Source organism: Sminthopsis crassicaudata, chromosome 1, assembly GCF_048593235.1.
Source record: "Sminthopsis crassicaudata isolate SCR6 chromosome 1, ASM4859323v1, whole genome shotgun sequence".
In the NCBI taxonomy this organism is placed as follows: Eukaryota; Metazoa; Chordata; class Mammalia; order Dasyuromorphia; family Dasyuridae; genus Sminthopsis; species Sminthopsis crassicaudata.
The window spans coordinates 109,347,844-109,371,983 of NC_133617.1; the positions used below are offsets into that span (position 1 = coordinate 109,347,844).

Sequence of the window (24,140 nt, forward strand, 5' to 3'; positions counted from 1 at the left end):
TTTCCTCATCTATAAAATGAGGTGGAGAAGGAGATGGCAAAACACTCAGTATCTTTGTCAAGAAAAACCCAAATGGAGTCATAGAGTTGGATATGACTGAATTGACTGGGAAACACACACACTAACACACAAAGCTACATCCTTTATACTTTCAAGGATTTGTCCGAGAACAATAGACTGAGCACTCATTCTTTGGACATTGAATGGGAACAGAGGAACATAAAATTAATAAATAACATTTAGGAGGCCACAAGAATAAAAACTCTAATAATAATGGATGACTTTTTAATAATGCATTAAGGGTCACAGAGACTTTAGAGATACTGTCACATTTAATCCTGTTAATCACAAGCCAACCCTGCCAGTTAGGCAGGACAGATTTTAAGATCCCCATTTCATAGAAGCAGAAACAGACTCAAAGAGATAAAAATAACTTATCCAAGGTCATCTAGATGGTAAATGATGTTTCTAGGGTTGAATCTAAGTAGTTACATTTTAGGTGGGGGGGAGGGATCTAAGGTCTGAATTTACAAAAAAAAAATATATATATATATATAATATACATATTATATATATTCTTAATTTAATGTTTTTTAAAAACAAATTCACTTCAGGTGACCAATGGACACCTGGAACACAATAAATCTACTCCATTGCCAAAGGTGGAGAGGGAAAGAGTTCTCACCATCTGGTGAGTTCCTTTTAAAATTAATTATTCTTGAGGTTTAGCTATAGGTGGCACAATGGATAGAATACTGAGACTAGAGTCAGGATGATTTCTGTTCAAAAATCCTGCTTCCAATACTTAGTAGCTATGGGAGCCTGCCCAAGTTACCCGGTCCAATTTTGCTCCCCAAATAAATAATTTTTTGCTATTTTAATAGCTTTTTATTTTTCCAAACACATAGGAAGAAAGTTCTCAACAATCACCTCTTCAAAACCCCATGTTCCAAATGTTTTTTCTCTTTCCTTCCTCACTCCCTCTAGACAACAAGCAATCCATTACAAGCCAATCATGTGCAATTCTTCCAAATATACCAAATAAATAAAATTAATTATTCTTGGGGCAACTAGATGGCATAGCAAATAGAGTACGAGGCCTAAAATCAGACAGACCTTAGTTTAAATCTAGCCTGAGACAATTACTAGCTTGTGATCCTGGACAAGTTATTTAATCCTGATTGCCTCCCCAAATAAATAAATAAAATTAATTATTCTTGCTGAATTCTAAACTCAATTGTTTCTCCATTGCTGAAAGAGTATAAGCACTGTCAATACCCTTTGCATTTTTGCATCTTGGGACAAAAAAAATCACATTTCTCTACCCTTGTTACATCTTCATCCCTGATTCTAAATCCAGTGATCTTTTTTTTTTTATATTGTACTGATTTTTATCAAACATGACATAAATTGTCTGCAGGAATGCTGGAAGAACTCATATGATCCAGATGGAGTAGGATTAGTCAGATAAACTTTTTTTTTCCCTTTGAAAGGTAAATAATTATATGGTCCCTAATAACTAATGGGACACTACAAAATGCCACAGCTTCTAAAAGCTGTGGGTTCTGGTCCAAGTTCTACTGAGAAAATAATTTTTTTCTTCTCTCCTCAATAAAATGTGATCATTGACTTGAATGAACTCTGTCTGTTCCACCCTTCTAGGATAAGTAGAGAAAGTAGAGAAAGTAGAGAAGCTATTCTTATTGACATGAACCGAGACGCATACAAATAAGAGTCTAGTGAAGAAAAGAAAGCAGTACGGTTGACCAGAAAAACAATTAGACCTGGAGTCAAAGGATGTGAATTAGTAGGATGGTTGGAATTGGAGATGGTAACTGATAAATGTGAATGGTATATTCATTAAGAGACTTATATTTTTTCCCTCTGTTCTATACAGCTGAAACATGAATTTCATCTTGGAAGGGTCTTAAGGTTTGCTGCAGCTAAAATGTGTTTTAAAGGAAATGATAAAATTAGCAAAGAAGCCCCTGCAGTCTGTTCTGCAGGATAATAACCAAACAGATGTCTGATCTATTGTAAGAGGAGCCAAATAGATTCTTGGCAGAAATTTATGTTTGTTATTGTATCAGGAAGAGAAAAGGTCAGGAACCAAACTGCCATCTTTATTCCATCTCAGGTAAAATGATTACCCTAAGGCTTCTATGATTAAATAAATTCCGGAGTGATATTTCAATTGGTTCTAATATGGATTATTCAACAGCCAGTGCTGCAATAGTTTTCCCTTTTCCGGTTTCAATAACTGGGAAGGATAGGATTTCTGTCTCAAGATATGTGGCAATATATAGAGATGGAAAGTAGGGAAAACTGAAGAAGAAAAAAGGAGAGATCTGTAAGAGCATTGTGGGGGCAAAGGAGGAAGGAAAATTCTGGAAGTTGGCCCTCACTCAGTAGGAAAGAAATAAATTTGAAAATAATAGAACTTGAAAAATTCACTTTTAACTACCCTAAGAAATTAGTGAGTTAGTTGTTGGTGCATACATAGGTCTATAAGGAATGGCAGAAATTGAGAATCCAATAACTACTTGCTTTTTCTGTCCCCCTTGGATAGCAAGGAACAATAGATCAAAGAAGGATTTGATGAAAAACTACCATGGGAGCTCCCTTTTTTTCCAAATTAGAAATAAGCCTCCTTAATTCTAGCAACTTTCTTCTGTTGATTATCTCTAATTATCTCCAATTGATCCAGTACATACCTTTGTTCATAAATATATGTTTGTATGTTTTCTCCATTCTTTGTAAATGTAGAATTTAACACAGTGTCTCCTCCTTCCCCAAACCATCATATATATATATATATATATATATATATATATATATATATATATATACCTCTAATTATATGTTGTCATTTTTCCTGGAGAACATAGGTTTCTAGGGGGCAGAGATCATATTCTGATTTTTGTCTTTGTATCTCCAGTACTTTGAAAATATTCAACACTCAAAAAATGTTCATTGAATTGTATTAGATTGTATTAGATTTCTTGGGGTCTCATTTTTCTTCTCTATGAATTGAAAAATTCTGACATGATAGTAGTAATAATAATAACTGGCATGAATATAATACTTTAAAATTTAAAAAGATATATATATATATATATATATATGTATATATATATATACACACACACACACACACACACACATATGTTTATGTATAACTCTCCCCTCCTCTCCTCATTAGGTGATCTCTAAGGTCCATTTTAGCTTAAAAGTTTAAAATCACAAAATCACAGAATCTTGGAGCTGAAAGAAGCCCTAAATATTTACTACTCCAGTGCTCCCCTGAATCTACTCAGTGTACTCAGAACCTTTGAAATGCCTGAATGAAAAGGCTCTATAAGTGAATGGTATCATTCCATTAATCATTATGATTACACCTTTAAATGTGCTGCCTGCCTGTTTCTACTCAATGAGCTTTTGCTAGGATATTAAAGTGGAGAATGATACTCATAGATTAACTAGTTCTAGGAATACTGGAGTATCTGTGTCTGGTGACATGAAGGAGCTGTCAAACCATACCCTGCAGGGGAAGGCCCAGAGCCTTTCCCAGAAACTAAACTAATCATCAAGGCTGATATTCCCCACCTGTTCCCTTCTGTCACCAGGGGCTTCTCGGGGTGTGTGGTGGACATGGAAGGGATAGTAATGTCATGGGCAGAGTCTGTGTGGCCTTCCTGAAGCAAGGGTGCATTTTCCTCTTCTGATGTTTCTGGAGATTTCTTCTTACTCCCATGGTAAGAGCCCCCATCAATCAGATTTCCAAAGTTACCTTTAAAGAGGAAATTAAGAATGAGAAGAGGCAGTAAGATTGATGTTATTTCTTTCCAATAAAATATAAGCACCCTGAGGATAGGCACTATATCCACAATGCCTGGCCCCAAATTTTTGTTGAATTGACTTAAGGCTCAAAATTCCAGCATGACTAAACCAAATTGCACTAAATCTATTTTCTTCCCAAAGATTTAGTGGAATTTTTCTTGTCCTCTCTTTGGTCTACCCTACCTTTAGTCTAACATACTGATTCAGAAATGAAAGATCAAAATAAAGGAGGTTACTCTGGAAATAAGTTCACTAAAAGTGTGTTTTGTTTTGTTTTCCTGTTGGAGTAGAGTTAAAGCTTTCTCCTATCTAATTGCAATATTCTGAACAAGAGTTGTTATAGTAATATATAGCTATCTAGATTGAATTAATCCCCACCATAAAAGGAGCTAGATCAGGCTTACCTACAGAAACCTCAAAGCTAATAGGTTTGTCTCCAATTTTCCGATCAATCATGGTAGCTTCAAAAAATGCTCCAAAGAGTAGAAAATCTTCATATTTTTCTGGTACAATCTATAGAAAAGATAACATATATTCAATAACATCAACTTGGGGCTTTTAGTTTGTTCATTTGATGAATTTGTCATTCTTCCAAGATGCTGAATCATCAGTGTTTACCTGACCCAATATTCAAAGTGTTGATCCTGCAACAACTTCCAGATGAATTATTACATTAGCTCAAAATGGCATTTTATTGTCCCTGTGTTTAGTGAGAACAGGTAAATCTAATTTTAATTCTGAAAATCCATCCAGAGCACCTAACTGAACCTTACACAGAGTAGGCTCTCAATATATTTTTTGTTGAATTAGTAAATGACTCGATCTGTTTTGCATTATGGTAAGAACCTATTAGTGTACTTTTGTTGTAGTCATTATTATAAAGAATCATGGGAAGAACCTTGTTGATCAATAGTCTAATCTTCTCATTTTATAGGAGGAAATTAGAACTCAGAGAATTTAAGTAAATGTGTGTGTGTGTGTGTGTGTGTGTGTATGTGTGTGTGTATGTGTGTGTGTGTGTGTGATTTGAAGTCAGGAAAGTTAAAAATAAGGGTGGGTTTAAAAAGAAAGATAGAGCATTCTGATCTAAACATGTTATGATTAATAGGAGAACTAGATATAACCTAAGGTTTGCCCTTAAAATATTTTATTTTAAAATAAGGTAAAAGTCAATCTGCGTTAAATCAGTTAAAGTAAATATGCATGTTTATATATATATATATATATATATATATATATATATATATATATATATATATATATATATATATACATATGCATATATGTTATGGACCAGAGTTCTGTACTTGAAATAAGGATTCTTACAAGGTGCTAACTCAGTGGAATTGATAAAGACAATGGTTGTCTAGTTTAGCATGGTGATTAATAGTTCTCTAAGTTCAGTATGACTGATTTAATCTTACAACAAATAATGGTTTCCTAGTGATATAATGTGATATAATGATTGGTTTATACTCAGTGTAGAGCATATAAGCTGGGACAAACTCAGGGACTGAGAGGCAGATTCATTCACTCCATCTCACACCACTGTGGTGGCAGGCTCTCCTCCTTAGCTTCTCCACTGAAACCAAAACTCAGGAAGACCTCTGAGAAAGCTAGCCAGGTCCTAGGCAAGGAAACTACATTGTGAAAGAGATAAAAAAGGATTTGGACTTTAACCCCTGGTTATTCTTGTGGTGATTACTCTACTGAAATGAAGGCTGGTCCAGAGACCTCCAGAAAACCAACCAAGGACATTACATAAAAATGGATGCAGAAAAAGCTATCAGAAGGTGACAGCACAAGATTACGGTGGGAACAGAGAAAGGACAGATATAGAAGATATTTCAAGGGACAATTAACAGAACTTAATAATCTTATATGGGAGAAAGGAACAAGGAGAAGGGCCAAGGAGACAATATAAAACTTTCAAACTTGGGAAACTAAATAAATAGTGATAACAACAGTTAGAAATGGTGAATTCAATCTTTCACTAATACTAATAATTGCAATAGTATTTACATGGTGCTTTAAGGTTTACAAAGTACTTCATCTGTCATCTCATTGATCCTTTCAATTACCTATACAATAGGTGTTACTGTTATTTCCATCGTACAGATAAGTAACTTGCTCAGAGCCACAGCAGTTAATAAGTATCTGAGGCAGGAGTCACAATCAGGTCTTTCTAAAGTCCAAGCATGGTGCTACCTACTGCACCACCTAGTTGCTATTGTAGATATAGAGAAAGATATTTTATGGTCTGCAAACATAATATTTAATAGAGGATCAGATGAAATCAAACCCAAAGGAAAGAGGCAAAAGTTTGGAACTTTCTCCTGAACTGTTATAAAGCAAAGCTTTTTCTGTGTTGAGTGACCCTATATGGGGCCAAATAACTGAATGAAGATTGCAAAATTATAATTTATTACCTGTAAATGTTTGACTCTAATACCTATTTAATATGCCCATATACTTGGTTTGCATAAAAACTTCTCAGGTGAAAAGGGGTCATAAGTGGAAAAATTCTAAAAATCTTACATAGAGAGACTATGAAGTGTGGTTTGTTTTATGATTCACTATATCTAAGCTAAAATGATGATCAGAAATTCACAAACTATTCATCACTTAACTTTTGATCTTTTTCTGAACCAATTGACTTGAGAAAAGGCAACCTTTCAGATATCATAATAGGATCATAGAGATAGAAGAGCATAGAGACCCTCTTGTCTCATATTTTCATTTTGAAAATGAAATTTTTATTTGAAATTTAGAGAAGTCTAAGCTATTAAGGGTTAGAGGAGAGATTAAAACCCAGGTTTTTCTGACTTTAAGTCCAGCACTCTATTTACTGTGCTACACTGCCTCAGTGGAAAACAGGAAAGTGTACAATGATCATCTCCTTCCTTACTCCACCTCTAATTGGGATTTACTTGATCTTACAGCTTCAGGGGATAAAAGAAATAAATTGGTTTCTCACATCCTGCAGCTTGCCCTTGGTCTATCCCTCATCATGAGGAAGAGTCTCAATGATCACCCTGTGTTGGATGGTCAAAAAATGTCCCTTTTGTTTATTTCTAAAATAATAAAAATCATGAAAAGTCTAAAAGTAACCATGCAATAAACCTGTTGAAATACTATATTTACACACACACACACACACACACACACACACACACACACACACACACACCCTTTACTATTTTCTTTTAGTTTAATTTCTGTGGGAATCTATTGGCTATGAAAAGTCTGAAAGAACTTGACCAGGGCAGATGATTGATATGTGAAAGAAAATTTAGAGGATGACATTGAAGAATAGATACTAGACCATTGTTAATACTATTAGTTTAACCTAATTTAATCCATCAAATATTCATTAAACCTCCAATATATATAAGGCATTGTACTGGACATACAAAACCAAGGAAAATAATCCTTGCCTCCAGAGAGCTTATTTATACTCTATGGAGAAAAAAAAATGTGTAAACACCTGATTTGGGGAAAGTCTTTTCAGGACGAGTATTCACTGTGCTTAGTATCATATGCTATATTTGTAAACTCATTCTGACTAACCTCAGGTGGGACATCAAATGGTTCTACTTCAGCCTCCATTGAATTGGTCTTATCTGTAGGTGGGTGTGCTCTTCCATCCTCAGCTTTCTCCTTATCCTTCCCCAAGGCTTTGGAAGCCTTGTCTTTAGACAGCTTGAGGTCCTTCAGAGCCTTTGAAAACTTAGACTCCTGTGCCCCACCTGACAGGATTTCCACAGCAATTTCTATCAGGATGCGGCCCCTAAATGAGACCCCTTCTCCAAAGCCTTCATTCAGTTCCTGGTAATCATCCATCAAGCTATGGTTCCTGGGAGAGCCATACAGATTGATCCAAGCAGGTCCAAAGGTGGGCAGGAAACCTAGGGAGATCCATAAATGATGATGATGATAACATATAATAACTAACATTATATAACACCTACTATGTGCCAGGAACTGAATTAAGTGCTTTACAAGTATGATTTCATTTCATCCTCACAACAACCCAGAGAATTAGATGCTATTGTTATTCCCATTGTATATATGAGGAAACTGAGGGGAAAAAAAAAAAAAAACTGTTCGAGTCTTGTTGTTGAGCCATGTTAGTCATATTTAACTTTCATGACTCCATTTGGGTTTTTTTTTTTGGCAAAGACACTGGGAGCAGTTAGATATTTCCTTCTCCAGCTCATTTACACTTGAGGAAACTGAGGTAAACAGAATTACAGGACTTGCCCAGAGTCACACAATTAGTAAATGTGTGAGGCTAGAAGTGAACTCAGGAAGATGAGTCTTCCTGACTCTCAGCCCAATGCTCTACATATTATACCACCTAGCTGCCCCTTTTGCAGGGTCACATAGCTAATAAATGCCTCAGGACAGATTTAAAGTCAGGTCTTTTTGATTCCAGGGCCAGCTCTCTATCCATAGAATCACCTAGCTGCCCTTGTTATTCGGATGGCAAATTTGAAAGTGCAGAAGAACCTTGCTCTGAAAATAAAGAAGTTGCTGCTGAAAAGTTGCATGGTTCGCTTGTTTTCCAACTCTGAGTCATGATTTCATTAATGTAGGGAAGCCCCAGTATGGAAACCCCCTCCCTTATTACAGATTATTCACTTATTTGCAGCTTTGAGAACTTGAGTTCTCTGGGTCAGTGAAGTGATTTGTCCATAGTCAAACAACTAGAAACAAGCCTTGGACCCAAGTCCTTTTAATTCTAAGGCTGGCCTGCCATTCAATATACCATGCTGCCTTTCACATCTACATTTTAGACACTGGAAACTGGAAAGGGTCTTAGAGATTATTGAATTTATTTTGTAGAAAAAGAAGCCTACCCTCCAAAACTTGAAGTGATCTATAAGACCTAAAATCCTAAATCATACAGCGGAAGTTCTATTATACCATATGAGTCAAATTTAGATAAAGCAAATCCTATTTCAGATTTAGTAAGAAGGTTAGTATTTAAAGCAACCCTATGCTGAATCCTTTTAAAAATAATCAACTCATAGAATATTTCATTGCCATGAATTCATTTCTTGAGTGCTTTCATAACTTGTATTCTTAAAGAAAGATAAACTTCTATTTCTGACAATATCTAATTATCTTGGATATATAGCCATTCATTATCATTTAACATTATTCTTCAGGTTATATCTCCTTTTCTGGAAAACATATGAGAAAAACAAAGAAATGAATAAATGATGCATGGAAATGAAGTAGTGGGCGGTGGGGAGAACAGGTTGATCTTAAGGAATCCCATCAGTAAAAGAACCTCATATATTCACTTCTCAACCTGACAGGAGTAATTCCAAATGAGCTGGAATAGGAGGCAATAATTTTTTCCTTCCTCATTTCTTCCCTATTTGATGGTTCATGAGGGACTAATGTACTTATGGCAAGGCCAGTCATCATGCAAGGAACTAAGAAATCGAAAGAACTTAAGAGTCTCTACTAAACATGTTTCTGCCCTGGGCAAAGTTTGAAAATTGATCCCTAGAGTGTTGCTGTCATTCAGAGGCACTGAGCCTTCACTGCAAAGTGTATGATTTGACTCTTCACAAAATGCTTGTGTGCTTTAAAGAATGGCATTCAAGTATATGCCTTTATTTTTTAAATGTTATGAAAAGCATTCCTTATTATGCCTTAGGCATATGCATACTTTATGTATCTCTAATCTCAACTCTTTTTACTCCTCCTCATTAGAAAGTGCAATTTCCAGTTTGAAGTGTGATTGATTATTGTGTTTTGTTGGATTTTTTAAAAATAAGGCCTCAAAATCAATGTGATGTTTACTTGGAAATATTTAGGCTACAGAAAGAAGTTTTGATTCCCTCTAGGACCAATGTAAACATTATAGCAAGGATTGAAACATTGCTATTGACACCACAATATTTTAAAACTAAAATAGAAAATAGTCCGCCTCTAACAATAATAAATGCATAGGCAAAGATTTACAGGGTGTTAGAAGATAGAAGGTAGTTTGGAATTAGAACATACTGAGGTATGGGATATGAGAGGAGAATGCAGAGGTTTCAATAAGAAATTGAGTTCAAAGAGGGAAAAAGGAAAGGTCTCAGAAAGAGAAAGAAAATCTGTGATCAGAATATAGGTCAAAGTTCAAATAATAAATTGGAAAGCATAGATATAACATGTCAATAGAGATGGTGCAAATAAAATGATGGGAGATGCTAAATGAGTTTGATTTGCAAGAGTTAAAGACCAGACAGTAAGGATGAAAATGAAGGATTACAAAAATTCAAAACTGGGAAAGTCAAGAAAGAAAGTTATGGTACTATGTTTGAACAAATAATTAAGGGACAGTTTGCCATGCTCAACACTTGCTTTAACAACATGGTTTTTGAGTAAATCAGAATGATATACTAGCTATTCTCTAATTTTTTTTTACTTTTATTTATTTTATTTCATTTTTATACTAGCTTTTTATTTTTCAAAATACATGCAAAGATAGTTTTTAACATTCACCATTGTAAAATCTTGTGTTCCAAATTTTTCTCCCTCCCTCCCAATTTCTTCCCTCTCCCAGACAGCAAGTAATCCATTGTAGGTTAAGTATGTACAATTCTTCTAAATATATTTCCATATTTATCATGCTGCACAAGAAAAATCAGATCAAAAAGGAAAAAATGAGAAAGAAAAAAAATAACAAACAACAACAACAAAGGTGAAAATACTATGTTCTGATTCACATTCAGTCTCCATATTCTTCTCTCTAGATGCAGATAAATGTCTCCATCATAAGTCTTTTGAAATTGGCCTGGAATTGGAATTCATTGTTAAAAAGAGCCATGTGATTATCACATAATCTTATTGTTGTTGTGTATAATGTTCTCTTGGTTCTACTCACTTTACTTAGTATCAGTGTAGAATCAAGAGAACATTATATACAGTTCATGTAAATTTCTCCAAATCTTTCTGAAATAATCTTGCTAATTATTTTTATAGAACAATAATATTCCATTACATGCATATATCATAACTTATTCAGCCATTCCCCAACTAATGGTTATCTACTCAGTTTTCATTTCCTGCCATTACAAAAAAATTTCCTATTTTTTTAAGGAACCAAGCTGTTAAATACTTGCGTACAAATCATCCCTTATATGCTGTCCAAAGCACTTTCAAATCCAAAATCTCATGTTTATCCTTACAATAACTTACAGTCAATGATCAACATATATTTTTCTCTTGTTCTTACTTACTTTACTACTTTTTAGAGAGAAAGAGAATATTGGAGTGAGAAGGAATCTTATTATGATTGAGTTCAACCTTTCATTTTACAAAGGAGGGAAAAAACTAAATTATTGATGTTTTGAGGACTATTTTGATTGGCAAATTTCAAATTACCTTTATCTCCATCCTGTTCATTAGAGATTTTCTTCAAATCAATGAAGTGGGTTGCCAAGGCCACGTCATTCATGCTGCCTTCATCCCACACCTGGATTTTAACTCTTCGACATAAGGGAGGGAACATTTCTTTGAAGATGACCTGTTCATGCCACACAGGATCTGCACAATTTTTCTTTACTGTAGTCCTCCCCTAAAAACAAAAAACAGGTTGATGAATTTTTGATGGCTACTGTAATGATGTTCTTAACAAACTCAGGAATAAGTTTCAAAGCAACTAGAAAGAACAGAAGACCAACTCCAACAACAGAAGACTATACTCCTGAGTGATTTGCCATTTTCTTCTCCAGTTCATTTTGCAGATGAGTAAACTGAGGCAAATAGGGTTATATAACTTGCTCAGAGTCACATAGCAAGTAAAAATCTGAAACCAGATTTGAACTCATGAAGATGAATCTTCCTGACTCCAGACCCAGTACTCTATGTATCATGAAAAATTTAAAAATAATAACTGCTTAATAAATGTCTGTTGAATTTAGCTGAATTAGATTAAGCAAGACCTTAAAAGATGAGGATTTGGGCAGGCGGGGATGACACCTCCACCTGGAAGTACTGTTATTATTTCAAATTCAATATATCCCAAACCAATCTTGTTTCCCTTTCCCTTCTAAACTCTCCTGGTCTTTTTTTTCCTTTCATACTCAGTTTATTAGCTCATTACCATCCTTAATTTTTATTCCATATCTTCATCACCCACATCCAACCCATTGCCAAATCCATAGCTATAATGTCTCTCAAATTTCCTCCCTTCTCTTAACTCACAAGACTGGGTTCCTAATTCAGACTCTCATTCCTATTAGTATTGGAGTAGACTCCTACTATGAGTAGTTAGGGAGAATACTGTATAGAATATTGTACCTGGAATCATGAAGACCTTAGTCCAAATTTAGCTTCAGATACTTATGGCTGTATGACCCTAGGCAAATCAAGTAACCCTTCCCTCAGTTTCCTCCTTTGTAAAATAAAAATAACAATAGCATCTCCTCCCAGCATTATGATGAGGACCAAAAGAGATAATATTTGTAAAGCACTGAGCATTGTCAAGCACAGAGTAGATATTTAATTAATGCTTGTTTTCTCTCTTCCTAATTGGCTTCCTGGCTTTCCTCTCTACAGCTCATTCAAGGTAACTATAGAAAGAATCACCATTAGGCAAGGGGATATGATGTCATTCTCTTCTCTTAAAAATCTTCAATGGATCCCTATTATCTTAAAGCCAAAATTAAAACTCAAAGACTTTATGATCCCTAAACTCAGCATCCCCTCTTCCTTCTAATTCCTTTTACATGAAATATATTCTCCTTCTCACTTCTGTGTCTGAATCCTTCTCCTCCAATGATGCCTTTCTTTTGAAGCCTTCTCTGCTTCCACTGTTGATTAGGTCTTTAGATTTAAATCAGTTATATTCTATTGTTGAGTATGATCTATTCCCTCAGTAGACTATAAGCTCTTTGAGGACAGAGATTTTTAGAACACAGTGACTAACACATAGTGAATACTTAATGAATGTATATGGTTGCTTGCTTTTCAACATAAGAGCATGAAAAAGCAGAATGATATCATACAATAATTATTGGACTAGGGGTCAGAAAACCTAAGTTCAACTCTTAATTTCAACTCATAAGTTGCATTACCAAGGACAAATTCCATTAGTTCTTTGAACACAGACATTTTTGCCAAATGAGTTTGATATTCATAAATCATGCACTTTGAGAGGCTAAGCATTGACTTGGACGCAAGTGAGAGAAAAGAAGATGGCATCTATTTGGCAATAAAAGGAAGCTGAAATTATATTTATACATTCAGCCTGCTACCATCCCTTCCAACACCAAGGCAATGTTGTCTAGCTCATTCTGCTCTTTCATATTTCAGCCAAACTTTTCTCCGTCAAAAATATTTATTTTAATGTTTAATTAAATTATCAATGTAAATTAATTCACATTTAATTATGTAAAATGTTTGATTTTACTGGGTAATAATAAAATTGTATTTTAATAGTGTGCCAAGGTTTATAAAGAAGTGAAGGGAAACATTTGTTTATAGGAGAAAGGCCACATACTAAAATTTGGTCTCTTTAGGGATGTTTCTTACCACTTGGCCTGCAAATGTGACTTCCACAAAGGGATCCACCAGGTCCTTACTGTCCCCCACGAATGCTTTGGTGACATTAGCCATGATGCTAGAGTTCATTTTGGGCAGACCCTCTGCTCGATAGAGTCTCACGTAGAATCTGGCCCAAGGTCTCTCAGAAGGGAATCCTTGGGGGACCAAAAGGTTCCTTGAAAACAGAAAAAACAAACAAGCAAACTGATCTTTATTAGGGAAACAAACACAGAATGGAGAAAGAAAGGAATTGGTAGATAGGGAATGGATTTTAAGATTGGTATCTTTCAGCCTGTAAAGAGAGTAGGTTTGAAGGAATTATAAGATGTCTCAAAAATCATAAAGGATATGGATAAGATGATACACAATGGAAAGTTTTCTAAATCTGGAGCCAAGAAGACAAGTTCAAATCGTCTCAGACTTACTAGCTATATGACCCTGGACAACTCATTTAATCCTGCTTGCTTCAAATCTTTCTCTGTAAGATGACCTGGAGTAGGTAATGACAAACAATTCTAGTATCTTTGCCAAAGAAAACTCCAAAAGGGGTCATGAATAGTTGGACACAACTAATCAACTAAACATCAACAAGATGAATGCAGACTTTAATCTGGGAATGATGGGGGACCCTTACTCACTATCTTATTAAAGAGATAATACTACTTCACATAGCAAGCAGTAAACTCGAGGGCTTCGTGATTCTCCTCAGCCCCACTTCCCCCAAGATTGAGATATACTGAAATTATAAATTGCTTCAGGAAAAGGTTCACTTAAGTTCTTGGTTGACTGAGCTTTGATGGGTTATCCAAGAAAGCAAGGATACTGAGGATGAGACTTAACCTTGGATATTGTTCTCATAAACAAAATCATGATCTTCTGCAACAGGTATAGTAGTAAACTCATTACAGAAAGAATCCTGCATTGGCTGGAACATTGCAACATAGTGTGACAATTATTATGAGGATCATGGAATCATAGTTGGAAGGGACTTTTAGAGTTGAGCTCCCTCATTTTACAGATGAACAAATAGAGGTAAAAAGAATTTAAGAGACTTCCACATAGGTAGTAAGTAGCAGAGCTACAATTCCATCTAAGGTCCCAAGGGTCCAATTTGACATTTCCCCAGACAAGAAAGGGTAGAGGAGAAGAGGGAAATATTAAGGATGACAGAACAGCCCCAAATTTTTTTTCCTTTTTACAAACCCAGGATGATCAGTCTCACTTTTCTATCTGTTCTTCAGCATCAGATGTTTTGGGGTTGGCCTGCACAATGTCTCCTTTCCCAGCCACGCTGATATCACATTTCAGATACCCTTTGGTGCCAGTCCTGATATCATTCGGATCTGTGAGAAGGGCCCATTTATCACAAAACTGGTGACCTGTAAGAATACAGATGAAAGCTTAGACATCTATATAATTAAATGAAGAAGCTTTCCCCAGCCCCTCTTCATTCTAATGCTTTGCCTCTTTTAATTATTCCCTATTTATGTGTCTATAGCTTTCTTTGTATATATTTGTTTTCATTTTTGTTTCTCCCATTAGATTATAAGCCTGTTGAAGTAAGTAATGGCCAATGCCAGTACTAGGCATGTAATAAGTGCTTACTAAATATTTATTGATTTATTGGTGGAACTGTGTGACATATTGCAAGTTACTTTATTTTTCTGGGCCTCAGCTTCCTCATCTGTAAAATGAAGATGTTAAAGTAGATTACTTATTTTTTAATTATAGCTTTTTATTGACAAGATATGTGCATGGGCAATTTTTCAGCATTGCAATTGCAAAATCTTTTGTTCCAACTTTTCCTCTCCTTCCCCCCCCCACCGCCCCCAGATGGCAGATTGACCAATACATGTTAAATATATTAAAGTATAAGTTAAATACAATATATGTATATATGTCCAAACAGTTATTTTGCTGTACAAAAAGAATCAGACTTTGAAATAGTGTACCATTAGCCTGTGAAGGAAATTCAAAATGCAGGCAGACAAAAATAGAGGGATTGGGAATTCTATGTAGTGGTTCATAGTCATCTCCCACAGTTCTTTCGCTAGGTGTAACTGGTTCAATTCATTACTGCTCTATTGGCACTGATTTGGTTCATCTCATTGTTGGAGAAGGCCACGTCCATCAGAATTGATCAGCATATAGTATTGTTGTTGAAGTATATAATGATCTCCTAGTCCTGTCATTTCACTCTGCATCAGTTCATATAAGTCTCTCCAGGCCTTTCTGAAATCATTTCTTACAGAACAATAATATTCCATAATATCCATATAACACAATTTATTCAGCCATTCTCCAATTGATGGACATCCATTCAGTTTGTAGTTTCTGGCCACTACAAAGAGGGCTGCCACAAGCATTCTTGCACATACAGATCCCTTTCCCTCCTTTAAGATCTCTTTGGGATATAAGCCCAGTAGTAACACTGCTGGATCAAAGGGTATGCACAGTTTGATAACTTTTTGAGCATAGTTCCAAATCATTCCCCAGAATGGCTGGATGTGTTCACAATTCCACCCACAATGTATCAGTGTCCCAGTTTTCCCACATCCCCTCCAACATTTCGCATTATCTTTCCCTGTCATTCTAGCCAATCTGACAGGTATGTAGTGGTATCTCAGAGTTGTCTTAATTTGCATTTCTCTGATTAATAATGACTTGGAAGATCTTATCATATGGCTAGAAATAGTTTCAATGTCTTCATCTGAGAATTGTCTATTCATTAGATTATCTTTTAATGTCACTTCCAGTTCTAATGGTTCTTTCCTCTGTCCAATGCCTGAATAACATTCTGCTGACATACTGGAGACTTCTGCTCCAAGTATGTTTTTTCTGTTTATACAAAACAATGCCTATCATATAGTAAATGATTAAAAAATACTTGTTAATTTGACTCCTACGTTCCTAATTTAGGACTTCCTAAGCTTTCAACTAGTCTCCTAGCCATCAGGTTTTGTATCCTCCAATGTACCTTTCACCTAGTTGTCCAATGTTTCTAAGAATTAGGTCCGATCATATTACTCCCTGTTGAGTGAATTTTAGTAGTTTCCTAATGATTTTAGCATAAAATATATAATTGGCAACCTGACATTTAAGGACCCTCATCATCTGATTCCAAATTAGCAATCTAGTTTTACTTCACATTGTTACCCTTTCTTTACTCATTCTATGTTCCTGCCAAACTGGACTATTATCTGCCCCTAATCATGTCTTGCCTTTTCCAGATCTTGTATATTTACATGGAGCATCTTCAATATTTGAACAACACAACCTCAACATATCTATTTGTTGAAAACCTTTTCTTTTTTCCAGGCCCAGCTCAAGCTGTAGCCTTCCTGGATCTCCTAAATGAAAGTGATCTTTTTGCTTTATCAAATTTCTCTAGATTGCTTTATCTAACTCTCTCCTTTTCCTTTCTTCTATTCTACTTGGTGTTACTTCTTTATGTATGCTCAACAATCCCCTTTTAGATAATAAATTTCTCATATCATTTTTTCCTCTTTGTTTATTCAGTGCCATGAGCACAGACTTTTGAAAATTTATGGATGAATTTTTCTCCTTGCTTACTGTAAGCTTTGAGTGGTCATGCAAATGGTTCTGAAGCATTCCTGCTCTACATACATCCTGTGGTCCTTGGAAAGGACTGTCACTCATCATGGCAATAGAGTACTCTGGAGTAATAAGAAGTGGTTTTAAGAAGAGTAGGGAAACTTTTGCCTCCAAAAATGAATATAACTCCATCTAGGCATCTTGGGAGTACCTCTACCATAATGAATAATACCCAATGACAGAAATTAATGAATTATAAGACACTCATCAGATATGTAACATTGGGCAGGTGATTTTTAACCCACAGAATCTCAGTTTCCTTAATGGAAAAAGAGAGCAGAGTAGGGAAAATGTTAATGTTTCTGTTTTACTTATTTCACAGAAGTGATAAGGGACAGACCTGTGATTTAAAAACAAAAAAAAAAAACAAAACATAAACACCAGAAAAAGGAAACTCTCTCTACCAAAGCAAGTTGGTACTTTTTTTTTGCAATTTATATTTTTAGAGAGTTGTTGGTGAATGAATGGAGAGAGTAAGTGATTTGTCCAGTGTCACACAATCAGTATTTGCCAGACACAAGATTTGAATCTAGATCTTCCTGCCTCAATCAATGTCTCTATCCACTAAGACACGCAGCCTCACAGGATTGTGAGCATCAAATAAAGTCATAGAAAACTAACATCTAGAATTGTTGTAATATACAAAATATTAGGTGTAATGTTCTATTCTCTAAATTGTAATCGTTCTCTGGGTGCAGGTTTCTTGGGGAGCTTCTGGGAGCAGCTTAGTTTCAGTTCAGTTCAATAATCCCAAATACAGCCAGGAGTTCAAGTCCAAATCCTTTATTGTATCTTTCAAAGTCCTGAATCTTTTCCTGGGCCCAGGTAGCTTTAATAGAGGCCTATCTCTCTCCTTGGTTCCAAGAGCTCCCTCTGAATCTCTCCAGTCAGCTTCAGCCTCTCGTCCTCCCAATGTATCCAGTCAGCACAAAGATGGAAGTTGGAATGAATCTTGACTCTGAATCTCTTGAAGTTCCTCTCCTGAAATCCTCCCGAAGTTCTCCTAAGGTCCTCTCTGGCCCTGAGAGCTTCTTGCTTATATGCTGCATACCAATCATTTCATCACTAGGAAACCATTATTTGTTGTAGGATTAAATCAATGCTAAATTAGATTTAACCATTGTCTCTTCAATTCCACTCAGTACCTTGTTTCAAGTACATCTCCTTGTAGGGTCAGATCAATCAAACTGAACTATGCTAAATTAGATAATTATATCCATTCCAGTGACTTAGCACCTTGTAAGAATCCTAACAATTAGGGAACCCAGAGATCATCTAGTTTAAATCCTTCGAAGCATATATAGTATATAAGGTCATCTCTGTACCATGACACCTCTTCATTTCCCCTTTCCAGATCTCAAGGTTCCTCATCTCTAAAATATGGGAGTTGGACTACAAAATTTTGTAGGTTAATAGCTATAAGAAGTAGAAGATGGGAGAACTAGAATTATTGTATGTTTGGAAAGTTTTAAGATGATGATGATGATACTGAGAAAGAAGGGAGGAAGGGAAGGCAAGAGAGAAAGGAAGGAGGGAGGGAGATAAGGGGAAAGGAAAGAAGGGGAGGAAGAGAAAGGGGGAAGGAGACAAGATGAGACCAGAAGAAGGTATGAGGGAGAGAAGATAGAGGGGGAGAAGAGGGAGGAAAAGAAAGTAAGAGTGGAAGGTTGGAGGGGGAAGAAGGGGATAAGGGGAGAGGGTGGGATGGGGGAGAAAGTGGGAGAGAGAAAATGAGAAGGGGAAGGGAAAGAAGGGAAGGGAGAGAAGATGGGAGGAGGAAGGAAAGGAGAAAGGGGAAAAGAGAAATAGAGGGAAGGAGGGAGAATGTTCTACTCTACCTGGCTGGTTGTAAACTGTGCCTAGATCCACTTTAAAGGATCCTATCAGCAGACTTCCTATGAGTTTATTGTGCATGACCTGTGGAAGAAAGAAATGAGAATTAATGAGCAGTCAATAGTCCCAGATTTATCTTCCATGATAACCCAGGGCATGATAAACCATGTATATCAAACCACAGGCTAGAAAAGATCTTTAAATAGGGGAAAGCCTAAGTATGTGGAATATCACACATATTATTTATCACAAACACAATGTGACTGGTTTTTCTGAATCATTATTATTATTCCTTGTTACAAAGAATGGCTCAGTAGATAGGGAAAAGAGAGAAGGAAACATTTAGAAATGTTCTTTCAAGGAACAGACCAAATGCCAACTGCTCAAATATTACCTTTTCCATGATAAGACAGTAGATATCCAAAGTTAAAAAAGGTAACAGTCCCATTATAAATAGAGAAAAGTGTAGGAACTTGATACAAAGGTAAGTTTATTATAAGGCAGGGAGCAATACGACAATGCTAAGGTGAGATAGGGATTTCCCTGTGCTCTCCTCAAAAAATACTTTAGAAAAATATGCAATTAACACTGTAGTTCATGGAGAAGAGGTGTTGAGTGCAGATTTCAGTAAAATGTAATCTTTTTAGTATTAACAGGACCCTGATATGTACAGAGCCAAGACTACAAGGTAGGGAGTGATAGGACAAAAAACAGTTAAGGTAGAAATCCCTGTTCCCCCTCCTCCCCTCAAAGAGCTATAGGACAGTGTGCAGAAGAAACATTAATACTAGTAGAAAAAGGAGGAACAGCTAATTAGTAAAGGTTTCTATCAAATAGACCCTTAAAAGCAGGATCTTTTTATATTTTTCATCTGCTAAGAGGTCTGACAATGTTTCTGTTCTTTTCAAGAATCATCAGTGTCTCTCTATTGCCTCCAAGTAAAAGCAAAATCTTTGGTTTGACATGTGAAGCCCTCCACAACTTCATTCCAGCCTATCTTTCCATACATAATTATAAATTATTCTTCCTTAAATACTCTGTACTTCAAGCAGAGGTCCTTAAGCTGGGGTCAGTGAATTTATTTTTAAAATATTTTGAGAATTATTTAAATATAATTGGTTTCCTGAAGCAAATCTATTATTTTATATATCAAAAGACATTATTCCAAGATGGAGTCCATAGGCTGTCAAAGGGATCCATGACAAGAATAAAAATGATAATAATATAAGATGGAACTACTACTTATAAATTTACTTATTCAGTTCTGTACCAACCAAATTCCCTAAAGAGTACTGTGTAGATTTTGTACAGCAAAACAACTGTTTGGACATGTATACATATATTGTATTTAATTTATACTTTAACATATTTAACATGTATTGGTCAACCTGCCATCTGGAGGGGAGGGGAAGGAGGGGAAAAATTAGAACAAAAGGTTTGGCAATTGTCAGTGCTATAAAATTATCCATGCATATATTGGGTAAATAAAAACTATAATTAATAAAAAAAGAATACTGTATAGAGTTTACTAGTTATGTGACCCTGGGCAAGTTACTTAACCCTGTATGCCTCAGTTCTTCATCTATGAAATGAGCTGAAAAAAGAAATGGCAAACTAATCCAGTATCTTTGCAAAGAAAATCCCAAAGAGGTCACAGTCAGAAATAATCATACAAATCATTGTATAAATGTATTATAAAATATAACAAATTAATATAGGGGAACAAAAAGTAAAAAAAAAATCTTGAATAATAATTACAAAAAGTAGGAAGGACGGTAGGAAGGACGGGGATCTATCAGTACCAGATGTCAAACTGTACTTCAAAGCAGTAAACTTTAAAGTAACTTGGTACTGTTAAAAAAGAAGAAATATATTGAGGCAAGAAACAGATTTCTTATATAACATAAAGAAGTAATTAAATAGAGTAGTATAGCATTTGACACACCTAATGATCCTAATTACTAGAGGAAGAACTCATTATTTTACAAAAACTGGTAGAAAGATTGAACAGCTGTCTGGTAGAAAATAGATTTAGACCAACACCTCATAATTTGCACTAAGATAAACTTCAAAAACATACATGATGTAGATATAAAAGATTCTATCATAAACAAATTAGAGTAGCAAAGATTAATTTTTAAAATTTTAAATACTTGTTAATTAAAAAAGAAAATTAATAAACTATTTTAAAATTATATAAAAAAGGAGTATAGGCTTTGTCAAACTACCAAAGGAATCCATAATATGGTTTTAAAACCTCTGTTCAAACTGGTCTCCTTTCCTCTGTTCAGTTCGTCCCAGGATGCCTGCCATGCCCTCTTTCCACTGCAAGTTCCACATTCCCTTCATGCTCTGCTCAATCTTACCTCCTTCAAGAGGCTTTTAAAAATCTCCTTATGTATGAATCCTTTGGTATATCAAAGCAGAGAAGCCAACCTGTGATAGAGTCCTCCCTGCAAAATCTCCACCTGTGGAGACTGCCCCGCCCCAGTCCGCTCAGTGTTCTATCTCCTTGCCTGTACTGGCCTGCTTCTGCTGATAAGGACAAACCTTTTCTGGTGATCTTCCAGATTATCTTTGGCTGATAATTTGCTATACTCCCAGTATTCATGGATTTTACCAGTCAAGTACTATTTCTGAGGCTGAATTTGGTAATTAATAGTGAGGGTAGGAGAGGAAATTAGAATGCCACATATGTCTTCTCCACCATCTTCACTCCACCCCTCAGAGTAAATGATTTTAAAAGGCCTTTTCTTTCATTCATTTGTCCAATCACTCATTCATTTGCTTAGTTATGAATGTGTTGTCTCTTCTCTCCCATTGCTCATTTAAGGAGAGGGAACTATCCAAATAGCTAAGTGGCTCAGTAGATAGAGTACTGAATCTGGAATCAGGAAAATCTAAATTCAAATTTAGCCTTAGACACTTAATAGCTTTGTGACCTTGGGCAATCCATTTAAGCACTGTATATTGTAGTTTCCTCAACTGCAAAATGGGAATAATAATGGCACTTGTGGAAATTTTTCAAGGATGGAATGAGATAATATTTGTAAAGCACTTAGTATAGTATCTGGCACATAATATGTGCTATGTGAATGTTTATTTATTATCTTCATTCCTTTATACTGAGATCAATTACTGCCCCACTTGTTAATTTGAATATCGAAAGTTTACATAGTGCTTGGCACCTATCATGCAGACTATATTATATTTTTATATATTGTATGTATTCAATTTGTATATATATACATACATATATATATATTCAATAATCTGCCTCACACAACTTATAAATGACAGAAATAAAATTCAAACTCAGGATATCTGCCTCCAAGTTCAGCCCTCTTTCTATGGTAGCACACTGATTAAATCACATTTCCTTCTTCCTCCCCCCCAAAAAAATTTTTCCAGTACCTTGTACATAATAATTAATAAATCACTCAATTAAATAACTTAAAGAATGAATGATTGAAGTAGTGAATCTAGAAATTTAACAAAGACCATTTCCTATATTACTATTATACTAACTGTAGAGTGGGGGAAATGAGTGGAGGTAGGTTTTTCCTGTAGAATAAGTTAAACAAAATTCAAAAGAAGAAAAAAACTGCCTTAACATTATTATGAAGATGATACTCCAAAGCCTCCTAGTTCACAGTCATTACTGTTTCTCCCCTAAAGCTTAAGGAAGAAGAGAAGTATATTTCATTTACTCTTATCAGCCCTGGGACAGCTGGTGCCAAAATGAGATGCAAGAAACTCAAATGATTTTTTTTCAGTATTAAATGAGACTTCTGTACTGTGATGAATGGAAGGAAAAGGAGTGGCAAACCAGGGTTGAACCTCTTTGGAACAGAATGGAGGCAGGTATTTTATGCCACAGTCTCTGCAGGATGAAATTATTTTCCATCTTTCATACAAACTTGGAACTCTTAACAGCATCTACCTCACTATTTCTTCTCCTTGATATCTCCCATATAGATTTTTATCCTGGGCTCTCTGCAGGAGCAGAGCATTAGAAACATAATTGATCCTGCAGGCAAGAAATCAGGTTTTAATCCTGGTTCCCACCAATAGTTAACTGCTGTGGTTCTGTAGATGTCATTTTAACCTCCCAGAACCTCAATTTTCTAATCTGTAAAACATGATACTTGCAAAGTGGTGCTTTGGAACATCAAATGCTATAATATAATACAGCCAACATTTATATAACAGTTACTAGAGTAATGCACCATTTCCTTTTTCAGCTCATTTTATAGATGAGGAAACTGAGGCAAGTAGTTAAGTGATTTGATCAGGATCACACAGCTAATAAGTATCTAAGGGCATATTTGAACTGAGATATTCCTGTCTAGGTCAAACACTATCTGCTGTGCCACATAGCTGCCATATGAGCTAGGTAAGGCAGATGTTATTGACATTCCAATTTTACAAATAAAGAAACTTAGATTAAAATAGGTTAAGTGACCCAAAGTCACATACACCATGCAGACTTCCCCTCTTAGCATGTTTGTTCTGTTGATAATATTATTTTCTCAATGTCTAATAGTAATTCATTTTGCCTTTTTAATTTCATAAATGGGATGATCATTGCTAATAATAGTTTACAACTTATAAGCGTTTTGATTTATCATAATAGTCTGTATTTTTATTTGCATAGACAGTTAATGTCATATTGAATGAAATTTTTAACAGTACTCAACCAAGGCCATTTAGAATAGTAAGAAGTTACATATCACGAGCCTTCCATAATGATAGCCCAGTGATAGGGATGGTGATCATCAGCACTTAATATAGTGCCTGGAACATAGCAGGTGCTTAATAAAAGCTAGTTAACTGATGGGTATATTGATCTTCTAATTTTATGAAGTACTCAGAGATCTCAGAGCTCCCTTCTTCAGATGAGTTTCCCCACTGCTTCTAATGAAACCTAAAATTCTACCATTAAAATTTAATTTTTTCAGACTCTTCAGTCCTTTGAGGTTTCCTATTATAAAGCAAATACCTTCTGTTTTATGTTCTGCTCTTTTCCTCATGTGTTCCATAGATAGTACACACTCCACTTTTCTGATCCTTAATAAATTTTGCATTATTTCATTAAGGTCTTTCCATTTTTATTTTTATTCCTAATGTTTGTTCAGTTGAATTGTGTTATGTTAGTCTGTTACATGAATGTACCATAATTTATTTAACTACTCCCTTATTATTTAACAGTTATGGTTTCTTTTGATATAAGAATGAATTTCAAAAACAACTAGAACTTTCCAAAATTGAAATAATTACCTCATGAGGAAATTAGT

At 35.3% G+C, this 24,140-nt stretch overlaps 1 protein-coding gene across 1 annotated transcript in view; it reads right to left on the bottom strand.

Moving 5' to 3' along the window:
- The window catches only part of FER1L6 (fer-1 like family member 6), a 253,827-nt gene that overhangs the window by 141,462 nt on the left and 88,225 nt on the right, over window positions 1–24,140 (bottom strand). Inside the window, exons 7-13 of the mRNA XM_074266003.1 lie at window positions 18,849–18,927; window positions 14,618–14,774; window positions 13,384–13,570; window positions 11,233–11,425; window positions 7,411–7,748; window positions 4,245–4,353; window positions 3,607–3,790 (exon numbers count right to left, since the gene is read on the bottom strand). Coding sequence (XP_074122104.1) covers window positions 3,607–3,790; window positions 4,245–4,353; window positions 7,411–7,748; window positions 11,233–11,425; window positions 13,384–13,570; window positions 14,618–14,774; window positions 18,849–18,927 — 1,247 coding nt within the window. The remainder of the gene's footprint in view (window positions 1–3,606; window positions 3,791–4,244; window positions 4,354–7,410; window positions 7,749–11,232; window positions 11,426–13,383; window positions 13,571–14,617; window positions 14,775–18,848; window positions 18,928–24,140) is intronic.